Source organism: Oryx dammah, unplaced genomic scaffold (genome assembly GCF_014754425.2).
Source record: "Oryx dammah isolate SB20612 unplaced genomic scaffold, SCBI_Odam_1.1 HiC_scaffold_13, whole genome shotgun sequence".
Classification (NCBI taxonomy): domain Eukaryota; kingdom Metazoa; phylum Chordata; class Mammalia; order Artiodactyla; family Bovidae; genus Oryx; species Oryx dammah.
In genome coordinates, this window is record NW_024070197.1 from 8,048,366 (window position 1) to 8,061,918 (window position 13,553).

A 13,553-nucleotide genomic window follows, 5' to 3' on the forward strand; every position below is an offset into this window, starting at 1 on the left:
CTACAGGGAAAGTGGAGACTTGGGGGACGCAGAGAGATTCCGACGTGGGTAGGACCAAGGACATGAGTTTTGATGGGAACAGGGACACGGGGGTTGTGGAATCAGGAGGGGACAAGGGGGCGCGTGGAGAGGAGGTAGGGACGCAGACTTGCGGGGAAAGTGGAGGCGGGGGCGGGGGAGGACGGACCGGAGGGAACGCAGAGGTGCGATCGTGGAGGGGATGAGGAATACGAGCGTGGAGAGATCGGAGGGGCCTGCAGACTCAGAGGCTCGGGGACACGGGCACTTCCGCTCTCACCACTCTAGAGAGGGAGAGTAAGAGGTGGGGACCTCAGGGAAGGGGCCGACTCCCGAGGGCTTCGGGGAAAAAAAGTTTGGGACGCCTCCCTCCCCCGCAAGACCTTTACCCCAGTTCCCGGCCACGCCCCCTTCCTGAAGCTCCTGTCCCTTCCCCTCCGGGTTCCGCCTCCCTCCTCAGGGGCCGCTCCCCATTGGCCCACGTCTGCTGGAGACTCTGCCTCCCGGCTTCTGTCGGGGCGAGGAGGCGGGCGCCGCAGCGGTTGGCTGACTGGCGGCGCGTGGCGCAGGCGCAGAGGAGGGCAGAGGGGGCGGGGCGAGCGGTCCGGGAGGCAGAAGGTGAGTTCGGACCCGGCGGGTCGCCGTGGCGGGAAGATGGCGGAGCTGCGCGCGCTCGTGGCTGTCAAGAGGGTCATCGACTTCGCGGTGAAGGTGACCGCCCCCCCCTCCTCACCCTCCTCCCTGAACCCTGCGGTCGTGTACTTCCGGGGTCACGAGCGCCCACCGTATGAGGGTCTTCTGGTACCTCCCGTGTCTGCCGCTCTCCCAAACGTCCGAGTCACATCTGAGGGCGGAGATCACCAAACGGAGAGGTTCTGAGGTTCCCGTCCTGGTTCATTTAAACCCAGCCCTTCTGGGGTCATGACTCCGTCCCCCTTCCGCCACTTCTATACTCAGTGTCTTGAGAACTGCGTGTGGGCCGAGTTACCGTCTCTGTTTCTTACCTGCTGGAAGAGCCGTGGCCTCTAACGCACGAAGAAACTGAGTCACAGAGAGGCCACTCGGCTGAGAAGGGGCTGAGCCGGGATTCCTAGCCAGGTCCCGGCTGACTCCTCACCCCAATTAGTGCCTTTGAACACGAGCCAGGATTTCACTCACTCGGCTGCGTTGCACACTCAAAGGACTGTTGGGCACAGGCAATGTGCTATAATGGAAGTCCTCTGGGAACCCAGAAGCTATCCAGCCCCAGGGCGAGCGAGGAGGCTGTAGCTCAGAAGGAGAAAGGTTTGCTAAAGATGAAAGCCAGTCTGACAAGCTGATGGAAATAGCTTACAGCCTCCACGAGATGGGGTAGAGGGCAGGGTCCCTGAGGACCGGGCTTGTCCCCAGGGAAGCTGGTCTGGACAGAGGTAAATCAGACAGACTCCCTCAGACAAAAGCCACTTTGTCTCAATAGTTGGCTTGAACCAGACTGAAGGCAGTGACTGTCCATCCATGTCTGTCCCCACCTCCCCACTCCCGTCAGTACACCTGAGTACACCTCTGTGTCCCCAGCATTGCCCAACACAGGGCCTGGAAGCCTGTCTGCGCATGAAAACTTCTGTGATTGTTGACAGCTCACATTAAGTGGGTCCTTGCTGTGCACTAGACAGGGAGATGAATTGATTCAGTCCTTTCAATGCCGTCTAGATATGAATCCCATTGGACAGGTGAGGACACTGAGGCCCATGGAGGTTCTGTTGGTCGTCGGATCACCCGGCAGGGCAGCAGCAGTCAGGATCTAAAGGTTGCCAGGGCCTCCTCTCATTTCTACCTGACAACCATTTGGCCTAATGACAGCTCTGGCACCATGTGACTGGGGAGTTGCCTCCAACATTTGGGGGGCAAGCTCATTTTGGGGTCCTGCGACCCAATTCTGGTGTGCTCCCCACTCTGACTGTCCCTTTGGGCTTCCATAGCCTCCCTCAGCGCTAGCCCTAGTCACTGGCCTGAGATACCTGTCTCATTCATCAGACAGGCTCACATTTGACTCAGCTCTAGGTCTCAGCTTGGGCTTCCCTGGTGGCTCAGAAGGTGAAGAATCTGTCTGCAGTGCTAGAGACCCGGGTTCGATCGCTGAGTTGGGAAGATCCCCTGGAGAAGGGAGTGGCTACCCACTCCAGTATTCTTGCCTGGAGAACTCCATGGACAGAGGAGCCTGGCAGGCTACAGTCCATGGGGTTGCAAAGAGTCGGCCACGACTGAGTGACTAATGTTTTCTTAGGTCCCAGCACAGGACCTGACACATGGGCGCCTCTGGTGTGTGTGTGCCGATGCCGAAGTGTGAATTCCTCATGTGAATTCCTGTCCTTCCCACCCCCTCCCCCGACAAGTGTTGGGCTGCCTGCCCCTCCCACAGTGCCCCAGGGTGTCTCCCTGGATGTGTTTGTTAATGTTCCTTGTTCAAAAAAGAAGTGATTTAAACAGTGCCAACTCCACCCCAGCTTCCTTCCTTCACCTCCGCAGCCTGTCATTTCTCAGCCCGGTGCCTTGTGCTCTCTGCATCTCTCTGCCCTGCTCCCTCTTCTCCGGCGGTTCAGGCCTCCTCTTCTACCTGAACCCTCAGTGTCGTCTCCTCCCCAGTTCCCCAGTCTCTCCCCTCCAGTTCATCCCTTCCCAGCCTCGGAGTTGGAGGGGGCTTCCTACACCCAGGGCTGACCCTGTGCCCCCACCATCATCCTGGTTTTCCCCAGCTCCCGGAGGACAAAGTCCCAGTCCCTCAGCCTGGGACTCAGGCCTCTCAGTGGTCCAGCCCTGGCCCCCTGGCCTTCCATCACCCCTCCTTGGTGCCTCCGCAGCTCCAAACTGCTCAGACTTTCCCAACAGACCAGACTGCTGGTTGCCTTGAGCCTTTGCCCCTGCTGTGCCTTCTGCCTGGGTGCCTTTCCAGCTCCACCCTCCCACCTCTGCTGCTTATCCGTCTCTTGTCCTGCCTAATTCCCGTCTCATCTATTGCAGTAGGGCTAAGGGATTCTATGACGTCACCACCTCCCGGAAATCCCCCCTCCCCCACCGCCTCATCCTTTTAGGCTACTCTGATGTGTCCTTTGGCCCTCCCGCAGCCCCCTGGGCTTGGTCTCAGCCCTTCCCACACTGGATTAATTAAGATCCTCTGTTTGCCCAGATGTCCACCCCCCGCCCCCAGATTGACAGCTTTTTTGCGGGGGGGGGGGGGGGGGGGGGGGCGTGTGCAAGGCCTGACCCAACTCTGTGTTTCCAGCATTGCCCTAGCCTCTGAGGCCTTCCGTGATCACCTGCTCGGCCTCTCTGTGCCTCGGTTGCCCCATCTAGCAAGTGGGGAGGCAGTGGCAGTAACCAGCCTCCTGGGCTCTTTGGATGGTTAAACGAGTTAAGGCTTATAAAGCCCTTGGAAGCTTTGCCTGCCTGTTTCTGTTGAGGGTTAATTTGTTGCACCTTAAAGAGAAAGCCTGGATGCTTCACTGAATCATCTCCCTCAATTTATAAAAACATCTTTATTCAAAAAAAGAAAAAAAGACCATACTGAGTTTGCAGGCCAACCATTGTTTCCCGACTTAAGTAATTTAAGTAAGCAGTGTTTCTGAAGCCTGGAAACGACTCAAGCTTCAAAGGTCTTCCCTGGAGATGAGCTGGCACAGGTCCCCGCTACCAGAGAACTCACATCTATTTCTCCCTGGGAGTTGGGAGTCCGGGGCTGGGCGTCCTGCCAGGGCTGGCACAGGCTAGGGCGCTCCCTTGGCCCCCGCTGACTACCCCCAGTGAGGCCTTGTACTGATTAGGGGGGCCACTTTCCTGTTTATAAAGGGGAGGCGCCTATGTTGAATTTTTTTTTTTTTTAAATGAAAGAAAGGGCTTTGGTGTTTTAGTTTCCATGCTGTTTAGTAAGTGACTGATCAGCAGACAGGTGCCCTTGTGAGCAGGCTGTCATTTAGTCATCCAACAAATACTTACAGTGCACTCACCATGTGCCAGGCACTGTGCTAGGCCCAGGGGATATGGTCATGACCAAAATGCACATAAATTCCTGTCTTCGTGGAGTTGACATTTTGCTGGAGAGAAGACAGGTCTGACATATGTCATGTGGCAGGGGGTTGGCCATTGTGACAGAAAGAGACAGAGAAAGATGAGACAGGGAGAGTTGAGAGGGTTGCAGTTTGAGGAAGATGGCCAGGGAAGGCAGAAGGAGGTGAGGGATGGAGCCAAGGGCATGTCTGGGGAAATCTTGTGTGATCCACCCAGTAGAGGTTCTAGTAGGAAAAGAAGAACAAAACATGGACTCAGTGCATGGTGTTTGCTCCATGGCTTTTTCTGTAAAGTTAATTGAGTTCTAGAGTCTGTGCCCTACGGTTGGTGCCAAGATGACTTTTCCAAAACTGGGATAGGGTTGTTCTTTTTCTCTTTCCCCTCCTCCTCCTTTTAATGTTACCAGTCCCTGAGGCACAGGCAGACTGGGAGACCCCTCCCCAAATCCCACACTCCCATCTCAGTTCTGTCCTGTGAATGGGGGGAACAGCCACACCTCCGCCAGGCCCACAGAAACCGGTGCAGGGAAATAGTAAGAGAGAGAATCCCAGTGTCCCCCGCTGGGCCATGCTGTCACCCTGGATCTGCTCCGTTCAAGGAGAAGAGAGAGGGAGGTCCTGAGCCAAGTTTTGTAGGCTCCCAAGCCAAGCTCCCCTCCCATATCCCCTGGGCCTAGCACAGTGCCTGGCACAAGGTGAGTGCATTGTAAGTATTTGGGCATCTCTCTCTCAGGCTGGAGCCCAATTCAGTGTCCCCCTCTCTGCTAATGTACCCACTAGAAACCCCAGAGTCCACTCGACTCTTCCCTCTCACCGCTCCCCTCCTCCACCCTGGCATTCCGTCAGTTTCACCTCCAAAGACCTCCAGTGCATCCAGTTTCCCATCACCCCTGTCACAGCTGTCCAAAGCAGTCATTTCTGATTTCAGTGACCGACAGCCACCCAGTCCCCACTTCCGCTCTTGCCATTTTTCCAGTTTTCTCCACCAAGGATCCAGAATGACCTGGTGCAAACTTAAGTTGGATGCACTCACCTCTTTATGCTGTTCTTTGGATCAAGGCCCAGCTCCCTGGCAGGGCCTGCTGGGCCCTGGACAGTCATATTCCTTTCCTGTTGCTCCTGAAACCAGTTACCATAAACTTGTGTGACTCCCAGCAAGCCAGATTCCTTCTCTTCCAGTTCTGGAGGTCAGATGTCTGCAGTGAGTGTACTGGATTAAGTTCAAGGTGTCAGCAGGGCTGTGTGCCTTCCAGAGGCTCCAGGAGAAAATCTGTCTCTTGCCTTTGCCAGCTCCTAGAGGTCCCCTGCATCCCTTGGCTTGTGGCCCCTTCTTCTGTCTTCAGTCAGTAGCATAGCATTTTCAGTCTCTCTTGGACCCTGACACTCTCTCCCCTCCCTCTTTCACTTATAAGGAATGCTGTGACTCGTTTGGGCCCACCTGGTTCATACCAAGTAACCTCTCTCAGAATCCTGAATGTAAGCGCTTTTGCATAAGTCCCTTTTACCACGTAGGCTACAGTCACCATGCAGGTGACAGTCACAGGGTTAGGATGTGGGCATCTTGAGGATCATGCTGGTCCAGCCCTTGCCAGCCTCTGCAACAGCACACTGCATTCCTCTGGCCACACCAGCTCCCTGGGACTCCTCAAACCCCAGGGCCTTTGCATGTGCTCCTCCCACCCCTGACACTTTCCCACACACTTTACCCCCTCAATGCCAGTTCCCCTTCAGGTTCAGCTCAACTGCCATTGCCTCAGGGAATCCTCCCCGATAGCCTCCAACATCAGCCTGGGCAGGGCCCCCCTCGTCCTGTCTTACAGCTCCCTGACTCCTCCTCTAGGATTGTCAGGTGGTACCGAAGGAGGCTAGAGTGCTTGGGGCCCAGGGCACTGCCGACTGACCACATGACTGTGGGACAGTTACTTCCATTCGGGGCCTTCCCTGGTGGCTCAGGGTAAAGAATCCGCCTGCCAAGCAGGAGACACAGGTTCGATCCCTGGATCGGGAAGATTCCCTGGAGAAGGAAGTGGCAACCTCCTCCAGTATTCTTGCCAGAATCCCACGGACAAAGGAGCCTGGCGGGCTACAGGCCATAGGGTCGCAAAGAGTCGGACAAGACCGAAGTGATTTAGCTTCGCACGCACGCGGTCCCCATCCAGCCTGGGTGGAGCTTGGTGTCTCAGCCCCTGCCTCCTCACCTGCTTCCCTCTGACCTTGCCCCTTCCCCTCCTGGCTGAGCAGATCCGGGTGAAGCCCGACAAGACGGGTGTGGTCACGGATGGCGTGAAGCATTCCATGAACCCCTTCTGTGAAATCGCAGTGGAGGAGGCCGTGCGGCTCAAGGAGAAGAAGCTAGTGAAGGAAATCATTGCCGTCAGCTGCGGGCCTGCCCAGTGCCAGGTGCTCTGGGCCTAGGGAGGGGCTGGGGCCCCACGTCCTGCGTGAGAGGGAGGAGGGGCTGGGGGCCTGTGCTCCTGGGTCCCCTTCGGGCTAGAAGCCAAGTCAAGCCCCTTCTTTGCCCGGCAGGAGACAATCCGCACCGCTCTGGCCATGGGTGCAGACCGGGGCATCCACGTGGAGGTGCCCGCTGCAGAAGCGAATCACCTGGGTCCCCTGCAGGTGGCTCGGGTCCTGGCCAAGCTGGCAGAGAAGGAGAAGGTGGACCTGGTGCTGCTGGGAAAGCAGGTAGGTGGCAGAATCATGATTCAAACTGGCCGAAGCCAAAAAGCAAACTTATTAGTTCTTGTAAGGAAGCTTCAGGCACAGCTTGATCTGGGTCCCACATGCTATAATCTGTAACTCTGTGTTAGCTTTACTCTCTGTAGCTCCAGGCTCACGTCCCAGCAGCCTGAGAACCCTAGCAGAAAGACAGGAACCTCTATTACAAGGAGTCCAGCAAAACTTTCAGAGCTGACTCTTCATTGGTCTAGCTGGAGTCACGTGCCCATCCTTGAACTAATCACTGGGGTCGGAGATAAAGCGTTCCCACTGGCCCAGATGCCATCCATGTGGTTGCTTTGTGTGACCAGAACAGGTGTGCCTAGAGTGACACCACTGGAATATTTAGAGAAGGCGCAAAGACATACCAGGGCCCCTCACGTGCTCCTCAAAAACTAACTGCCTCTCTTGGGGCCTGAGTGAGGGGAAGGGAGCACTGTGGGCCAGGAGTCAGCAAATTGGTCCATGGCCACCACTGATTTTATAAATAAAGTTTTACAGAAATGCTACCACATGTGTTTATGTAGACACCTATTGTCTGTGGCTGCTTGTGCTCTATAGGGGCAAAGCTGAGTGGTCGTAAGAGTGTTTATATTTTTCACCTGGCCTGTTATAGAAACGTCTGCCAGCCTCCTTTCTAGAACAGAAGCCCAAATGGTACCTGAGAAACCCCATCATTGTACAATCTTCTCTCTTTTCCACTCAGGCCATCGATGATGACTGTAACCAGACAGGGCAGATGACAGCCGGATTTCTGGACTGGCCACAGGTGAGGCCACAGTGGGGACCATCTGCTGAAGGCCAGGCCTGGGGGCTCAGAACACAGCCACCCGATCTCTGCCCTTCTGGAGGGAGGCAGGTGTGAAGCTGGACGCCTGCTCCAGTGGGCAGAAGTGGGGTCGCATATGCAAGAGTCCAGGCCTCCTCTGGGCCTTCACGTGCTCCTTCCCTGTCCTGCTGCTCCTCAGCCACACCCAGCTTAGCCCTACCCCAGGGCCTTTGCACCTGCTGTTCCCTCAGCCTGGAACAGGGTTCTCTCAGATCACCTCAAGGCTTACCTCCAGATTTCTCCTCAGGTTTCACCTCTTCAGAGAGGCCTACTTGCTCACAATCCAGGAAATATGCCCCCTCTCCAACCCCATGAGCCCCATTCCTGCCTAACTGAAATGCAAATGACAAGAGTCATTTAAAATTTTTCACAGCCACTTTCAAGAAGTAAAAAAGGCCAAATTTATTTCAATGTTATTTTAGTTCACATATCAAAAATATTATTTTAACATGTCACAGAGAAAAAATATTGGGCTATTTTACATTCTTTTGGTTTTTGGTATGAGGTTTTTGAAATCCAGTGTGTATTTTATATTTACAGAGTATTTCAATTCAGATGCTCAGTTTCTATTAGAAATATTCAGATTCCTAAAACTCATTGTTGAAAAAGTAGATTCATACGCCCAAGTTGTTCCAAACAGGCTTAAATAACCATCAAATATCCTGCACATATATATAGTGTACAATTAAGTGAACTTTGATACATGTTATACATATATTACACACCCGTGAAACCATCCCCACAGTTATGATAATGGATCTTGCTTATTGGTTTTAAAATTTAAATTAATGAAATAAAATGAAAAATTCCATCCACACCTCAGTGGAACTAACCACATTTCACGTGCTCAGAAGCCACCTGTGGCCAGTGGCCACTGTATGTTTACTTGGTTACCAGTGGTCTTCACTGCAGGATAAATGCCCCCAAAGCTGGAACCTTATCAGTTATGTTCATGGTGTATCTCCAAGAGCAGGCTCATGGGACATTCTGGGTGAGACCTGAAAGATTTGTTCAGTGAATAAGTGACACAATAGAGAGAACAGATCGGTTAGACAGAGGGTGTAGGTCACATCTGGAAATGGTGATTCAGGACTGAAGGACCCAAGAGCCCTGGGCCAGAGGGTGGGCACTATGTGAAGAAGGTGGGGCCCCAGAGGCTGTTTTGAGGATCAAGGTACACTTGAGCTTCTGTTGTCAAGAGGCCTCAAAGGAGCTCTTGGGGACAGAAAGATGGGTAAATGAGACCATGACACGAGCCTTGAACCAGCCTGGACATGTTTTTGAGCCTCTCTGCCTCAGTTTTCCTCATCTGTAAAGTGGGATAATAGCACTTCCCTCATAGAGTTCCTAGGAGGATCTGATGACTTGATACATTTCAGTCACTTGGAACAGTGTCCCATACTCAACATGTGTTCGTTATCATTGAGAAAGGGAGATCCAGTGGGTAGGTTTAGGATATTAGGAACTATACTCTGAGTCCCATGAAAGACACCCTCCCCTGGATTTTTGAGATCCCTCTCTGTGACTTCCTTAGTTAACCTCTCCTGTGTCCCCCCACGCTGTCCCTCCCCAGGGCACATTCGCCTCCCAGGTGACACTGGAAGGGGACAAGATCAAAGTAGAGCGGGAGATTGATGGGGGCCTGGAGACTCTGCGCTTGAAGTTGCCTGCTGTGGTGACCGCTGACCTGCGGCTCAATGAGCCCCGCTATGCAACATTGCCCAATATCATGGTGAGTACTTAGCAGAGGGGCCACTGCGGGGCTGGGAAGGGGCGAGTGCTGCAGGCCCCATGCCTTACTGGTGGTCAGGTGGGAGGAGAGCAGACCCAAGGGACGTCTCCAAAGGAAGGGGCCACCTGGTGAGTCTGGCTGACAGAGGGTTCAGTTCAGTTCAGTTCAGTCACTCAGTCGTGTCTGATTCTGCGACCCCATAAATTGCAGCACGCCAGGCTACCCTGTCCATCACCAACTCCAGGAGTTCACTCAGACTCACACCCATTGAGTCAGTGATGTCATCCAGCCATCTCATCCTTGGTTGTCCCCTTCTCCTCCTGCCCCCAATCCCTCCCAGCATCAGAGTCTTTTCCAATGAGTCAACTCTTAACATCAGGTGGCCAAAGTACTGGAGCTTCAGCTTTAGCATCATTCCTTCCAAAGAACACCCAGGACTGATCTCCTTTAGGATGGACTGGTTGGATCTCCTTGCAGTCCAAGGGACTCTCAAGAGTCTTTTCTAACACCACAGTTCAAAAGCATCAATTCTTCGGCGCTCAGCTTTCTTCACAGTCCAACTCTCACATCCATACATGACTACTGGAAAAACCATAGCCTTGACTAGACGGACCTTGGTTGGCAAAGTAATGTCTTTGCAGTCTTGATTCCAACTTGGGCTTCTTCCAGCCCAGCGTTTCTCATGATGTACTGTGCATATAAGTTAAATAAGCAGGGTGACAATATACAGCCTTGACGTACTCCTTTTCCTATTTGGAACCAGTCTGTTGTTCCATGTCCAGTTCTAACTGTTGCTTCCTGACCTGTATACAGGTTTCTCAAGAGGCAGGTCAGGTGGTCTGGTATTCCCATCTCTTTCAGAATTTTCCACAGTTTTTTTTGATCCACACAGTCAAAGGCTTTGGTATAGTCAATAAAGCAGAAATAGATGTTTTTCTGGAACTCTCTCGGAGAAGGCGATGGCACCCGACTCCAGTACTCTTGCCTGGAAAATCCCATGGACGGAGGCTGGTAGGCTGCAGTCCACGGGCTTGCGAAGAGTCTGACACGACTGAGCATCTTCACTTTCACTTTTCACTTTCATGCATTGGAGAAGGAAATGGCAACCCACTCCAGTGTTCTTGCCTGGAGAATCCCAGGGACGGGGGAGCCTGGTGGGCTGCGGTCTCTGGAGTCGCACAGAGTCGGATACGACTAAAGCGACTTAGCAGCAGCAGCAGCAGCAGTAGCAGCTGGAACTCTCTTGCTTTTTCCACGATCCAGCGGGTGTTGGCAGTTTGATCTCTGGTTCCTTTGCCTTTTCTTAATCCAGCTTGAACATCTAGAAGTTCACGGTTCACGTATTGCTGAAGCCTGGCTTGGAGAATTTTGAGCATTTCTTTACTAGCGTGTGAGATGAGTGCAATTGTGCGGTAGTTTGAGCATTCTTTGGCATTGCCTTTCTTTGGGATTGGAATGAAAACTGACCTTTTCCAGTCCTGTGGCCACTGCTGAGTTTTCCAAATTTGCTGGCATATTGAGTGCAGCACTTTCACAGCATCATCTTCCAGGATTTGAAATAGCTCAACTGGAATTCCATCACCTCCACTAGCTTTGTTCATAGTGATACTTTCTAAGGCCCACTTGACTTCACATTCCAGGATGTCTGGCTCTAGGTGAGTGATTACACCATCGTGATTATCTTGGTCGTGAAGATCTTTTTTGTACAGTTCTTCCGTGTATTCTTGCCACCTCTTCTTAATATCTTCTGCTTCTATTAGGTCCATACCATTGCTGTCCTTTATCGAGCCCATCTTTGCATGAAATGTTCCCTTAGTATCTCTAATTTTCTTGAAGAGATCTCTAGTCTTTCCCATTCTGTTGTTTTCCTCTATTTCTTTGCCTTGATCACTGAAGAAAGCTTTCTTATCTCTTCTTGCTATTCTTTGGAACCCTACATTCAGATGCTTATATCTTTCCATTTCTCCTTTGCTTTTCGCCTCTCTTCTTTTCACAGCTATTTGTAAGGCCTCCCCAGACAGCCATTTTGCTTTTTTGCATTTCTTTTCCCTGGGAATGGTCTTGATCCCTGTCTCCTGTACAATGTCACGAACCTCAATCCATAGTTCATCAGGCACTCTGTCTGTCAGATCTAGTCCCTTAAATCTATTTCCCACTTCCACTGTATAATCATAAGGAATTTGATTTAGGTCATACCTGAATGGTCTAGTGGTTTTCCCTACTTTCTTCAATTTAAGTCTGAATTTGGCAATAAGGAGTTCATGATCTGAGCCACAGTCAGCTCCCAGTCTTGTTTTTGCTGAATATATAGAGCTTCTCCATCTTTGGTTGCAAAGAATATAATCAGTCTGATTTTGGTGTTGACCATCTGGTGATGTCCATGTGTAGAGTCTTCTCTTGTGTTGTTGGCAGAGGGTGTTTGCTATGACCAGTGCGTTCTCTTGGCAGAACTCTATTAGCCTTTGCCCTACTTCATTCCATATTCCAAGGCCAAATTTGCCTGGTACTCCAGGTGTTTCTTGACTTCCTACTTTTCTATTCCAGTCCCCTATAGTGAAAAGGACATCTTTTTTGGGTGGTAGTTCTAAAAGGTCTTGTAGGTCTTCATAGAACCATTCAACTTCAGCTTCTTCAGTGTTACTGGTTGGGGCATAGACTTGGATAACTGTGATACTGAATGGTTTGCCTTGAAAACGAACAGAGATCATTCTGTAGTTTTTGAGATTGCATCCAAGTACTGCATTTTGGACTCTTTTGTTGACCATGATGGCTACTCCATTTCTTCTAAGGGATTCCTGCTCTTAGACAGAGGGTTCACTGAATCATTTCTGCCAATAGTGAGAGTTCCGGGAGAGGGTGCTGTTTTGGTGAATGGAGCAGGTTTTTGGTCACCTCAGCCAGCAGAAAGGCTTCACTGGCCAATAGGAAGGTTTACCCGTCATTCCAACATATAGGAAAAGTTGATTGTGTAATCTTAGCCAATTAGATCATCTTGGTTCATCAGGGAGGGTTCCACTGGTAATCATTACCAACAGGGAAGAATCATTTAGGCCATCTAGGCCTAACTAGGAAAAGTTCATGGGGTCTCTTGGCAAATATGGTGAAATCACTGTTCATCTAGATTCTAGCATGTGGAGAACATTGTGGGCCATCTCAGCCAATAGGGTGCGTTCAATGAACCATCTCAGCCAATAGGGAGAGTTCATTGTGTTTTCTCAGCCAAACAGTTCTCCTGTTTGTCATTTATCCAACAAGGAAGGTTCATTGACTCATCATAGCCAATAGGTGAGTTCAGTGAATTATCTCAGCCAATGGGAAGGTATCAGTGTGTCATCCCAGCCAATAGAGAGTGTTTAGTAGGTCATTTCATCTAACAGGGAGGGTTCACTGAGTCATCCCAACAAGGTGAGTACAATTGGTCATCTTGGCCAAAGGTCATTGAGTTGTTATTGCCAGAGGATGACTTTTCCCACCCTTTCCAGCCAGTGAAGGACTTCCCATGGTGGTTAACTAAAGGGGGGCTTCCACAATAGGAGGGCTCCCCAGGACACCCCAGCCAGCAGGAATTGTCCACACCAAGTGTGGCCCTGTAAGAGGTCACATGTGCCCTGGCCAGTGGGCAGATCCAGAAGGGTTCAGCCGATGGGAGTGGTTCTGCAGGTGTAGCACACATGCAAAGGGGCTGCAAGAGGGTGGGCAGGGCCTGGGGCAGCCGTATGAAATCGTGGCCTCCTGAGTGCAGAAAGCCAAGAAGAAGAAGATCGAGGTGATTAAGGCAGGGGACCTGGGCGTGGACCTGACCTCCAAGCTCTCCGTGATTAGCGTGGAAGACCCGCCCCAGCGCACGGCTGGTGTCAAGGTGGAGACCACAGAGGACCTGGTGGCCAAACTGAAGGAGATTGGGCGCATCTGAGCCCCTTCCCTGAAACCCAGCAATAAAACCATGACTCTTCTGACGTCTGTCTCCATTAACTCATTCCCCGGGAATCCCTTCTTTGATTCATTCAGTGAACATTTATTCAAGTCTCCCATGTGCCAGGTCCTGTGCTGGGCAACACTGGGGACCCAAGTGAGTTTTGTCAGGTCCCTGCCTTTGAGGAGCTTCCGTGATGAAGGAGGGACAGACATGGGTGCCTGGCCTTTGCTGAGACTTGGGTTACAAGAGGGAATGATGCCGGAAGCTCTGGTCCTGGTTGGGCAGACAGGCAAGCCACAG

At 51.9% G+C, this 13,553-nt stretch overlaps 1 protein-coding gene and 1 long non-coding RNA gene across 2 annotated transcripts; one reads left to right on the plus strand and one right to left on the minus strand.

Moving 5' to 3' along the window:
* Nucleotides 1–194: 194 nt before the first annotated feature.
* Nucleotides 195–1,166, minus strand: LOC120872099. The gene is made up of 3 exons (XR_005723180.1): nucleotides 1,023–1,166; nucleotides 803–862; nucleotides 195–302 (listed from the first exon to the last, which is right to left on the minus strand). It is a non-coding gene; the product is annotated as an uncharacterized LOC120872099 (long non-coding RNA).
* Nucleotides 541–13,290, plus strand: ETFB (electron transfer flavoprotein subunit beta). Its single transcript, XM_040252175.1, has 6 exons — nucleotides 541–729; nucleotides 6,300–6,458; nucleotides 6,585–6,743; nucleotides 7,483–7,545; nucleotides 9,179–9,337; nucleotides 13,080–13,290. Exons 1-6 carry the CDS (start codon nucleotides 673–675, stop codon nucleotides 13,248–13,250), a joined length of 768 nt encoding a protein of 255 aa, XP_040108109.1. The 5' UTR covers nucleotides 541–672; the 3' UTR covers nucleotides 13,251–13,290.
* Nucleotides 13,291–13,553: the final 263 nt, after the last annotated feature.

Bases quoted from the DNA above. Each gene is read 5' to 3' on its own strand.
- ETFB (XM_040252175.1), top strand. From the start codon at position 673: ATGGCGGAGCTGCGCGCGCTCGTGGCTGTCAAGAGGGTCATCGACTTC. The intron at 730-6,299 runs GTGACCGCCCCC...CTGGCTGAGCAG, and splicing joins TCATCGACTTCGCGGTGAAG to ATCCGGGTGAAGCCCGACAA. The intron at 6,744-7,482 runs GTAGGTGGCAGA...TTTTCCACTCAG, and splicing joins TGGTGCTGCTGGGAAAGCAG to GCCATCGATGATGACTGTAA.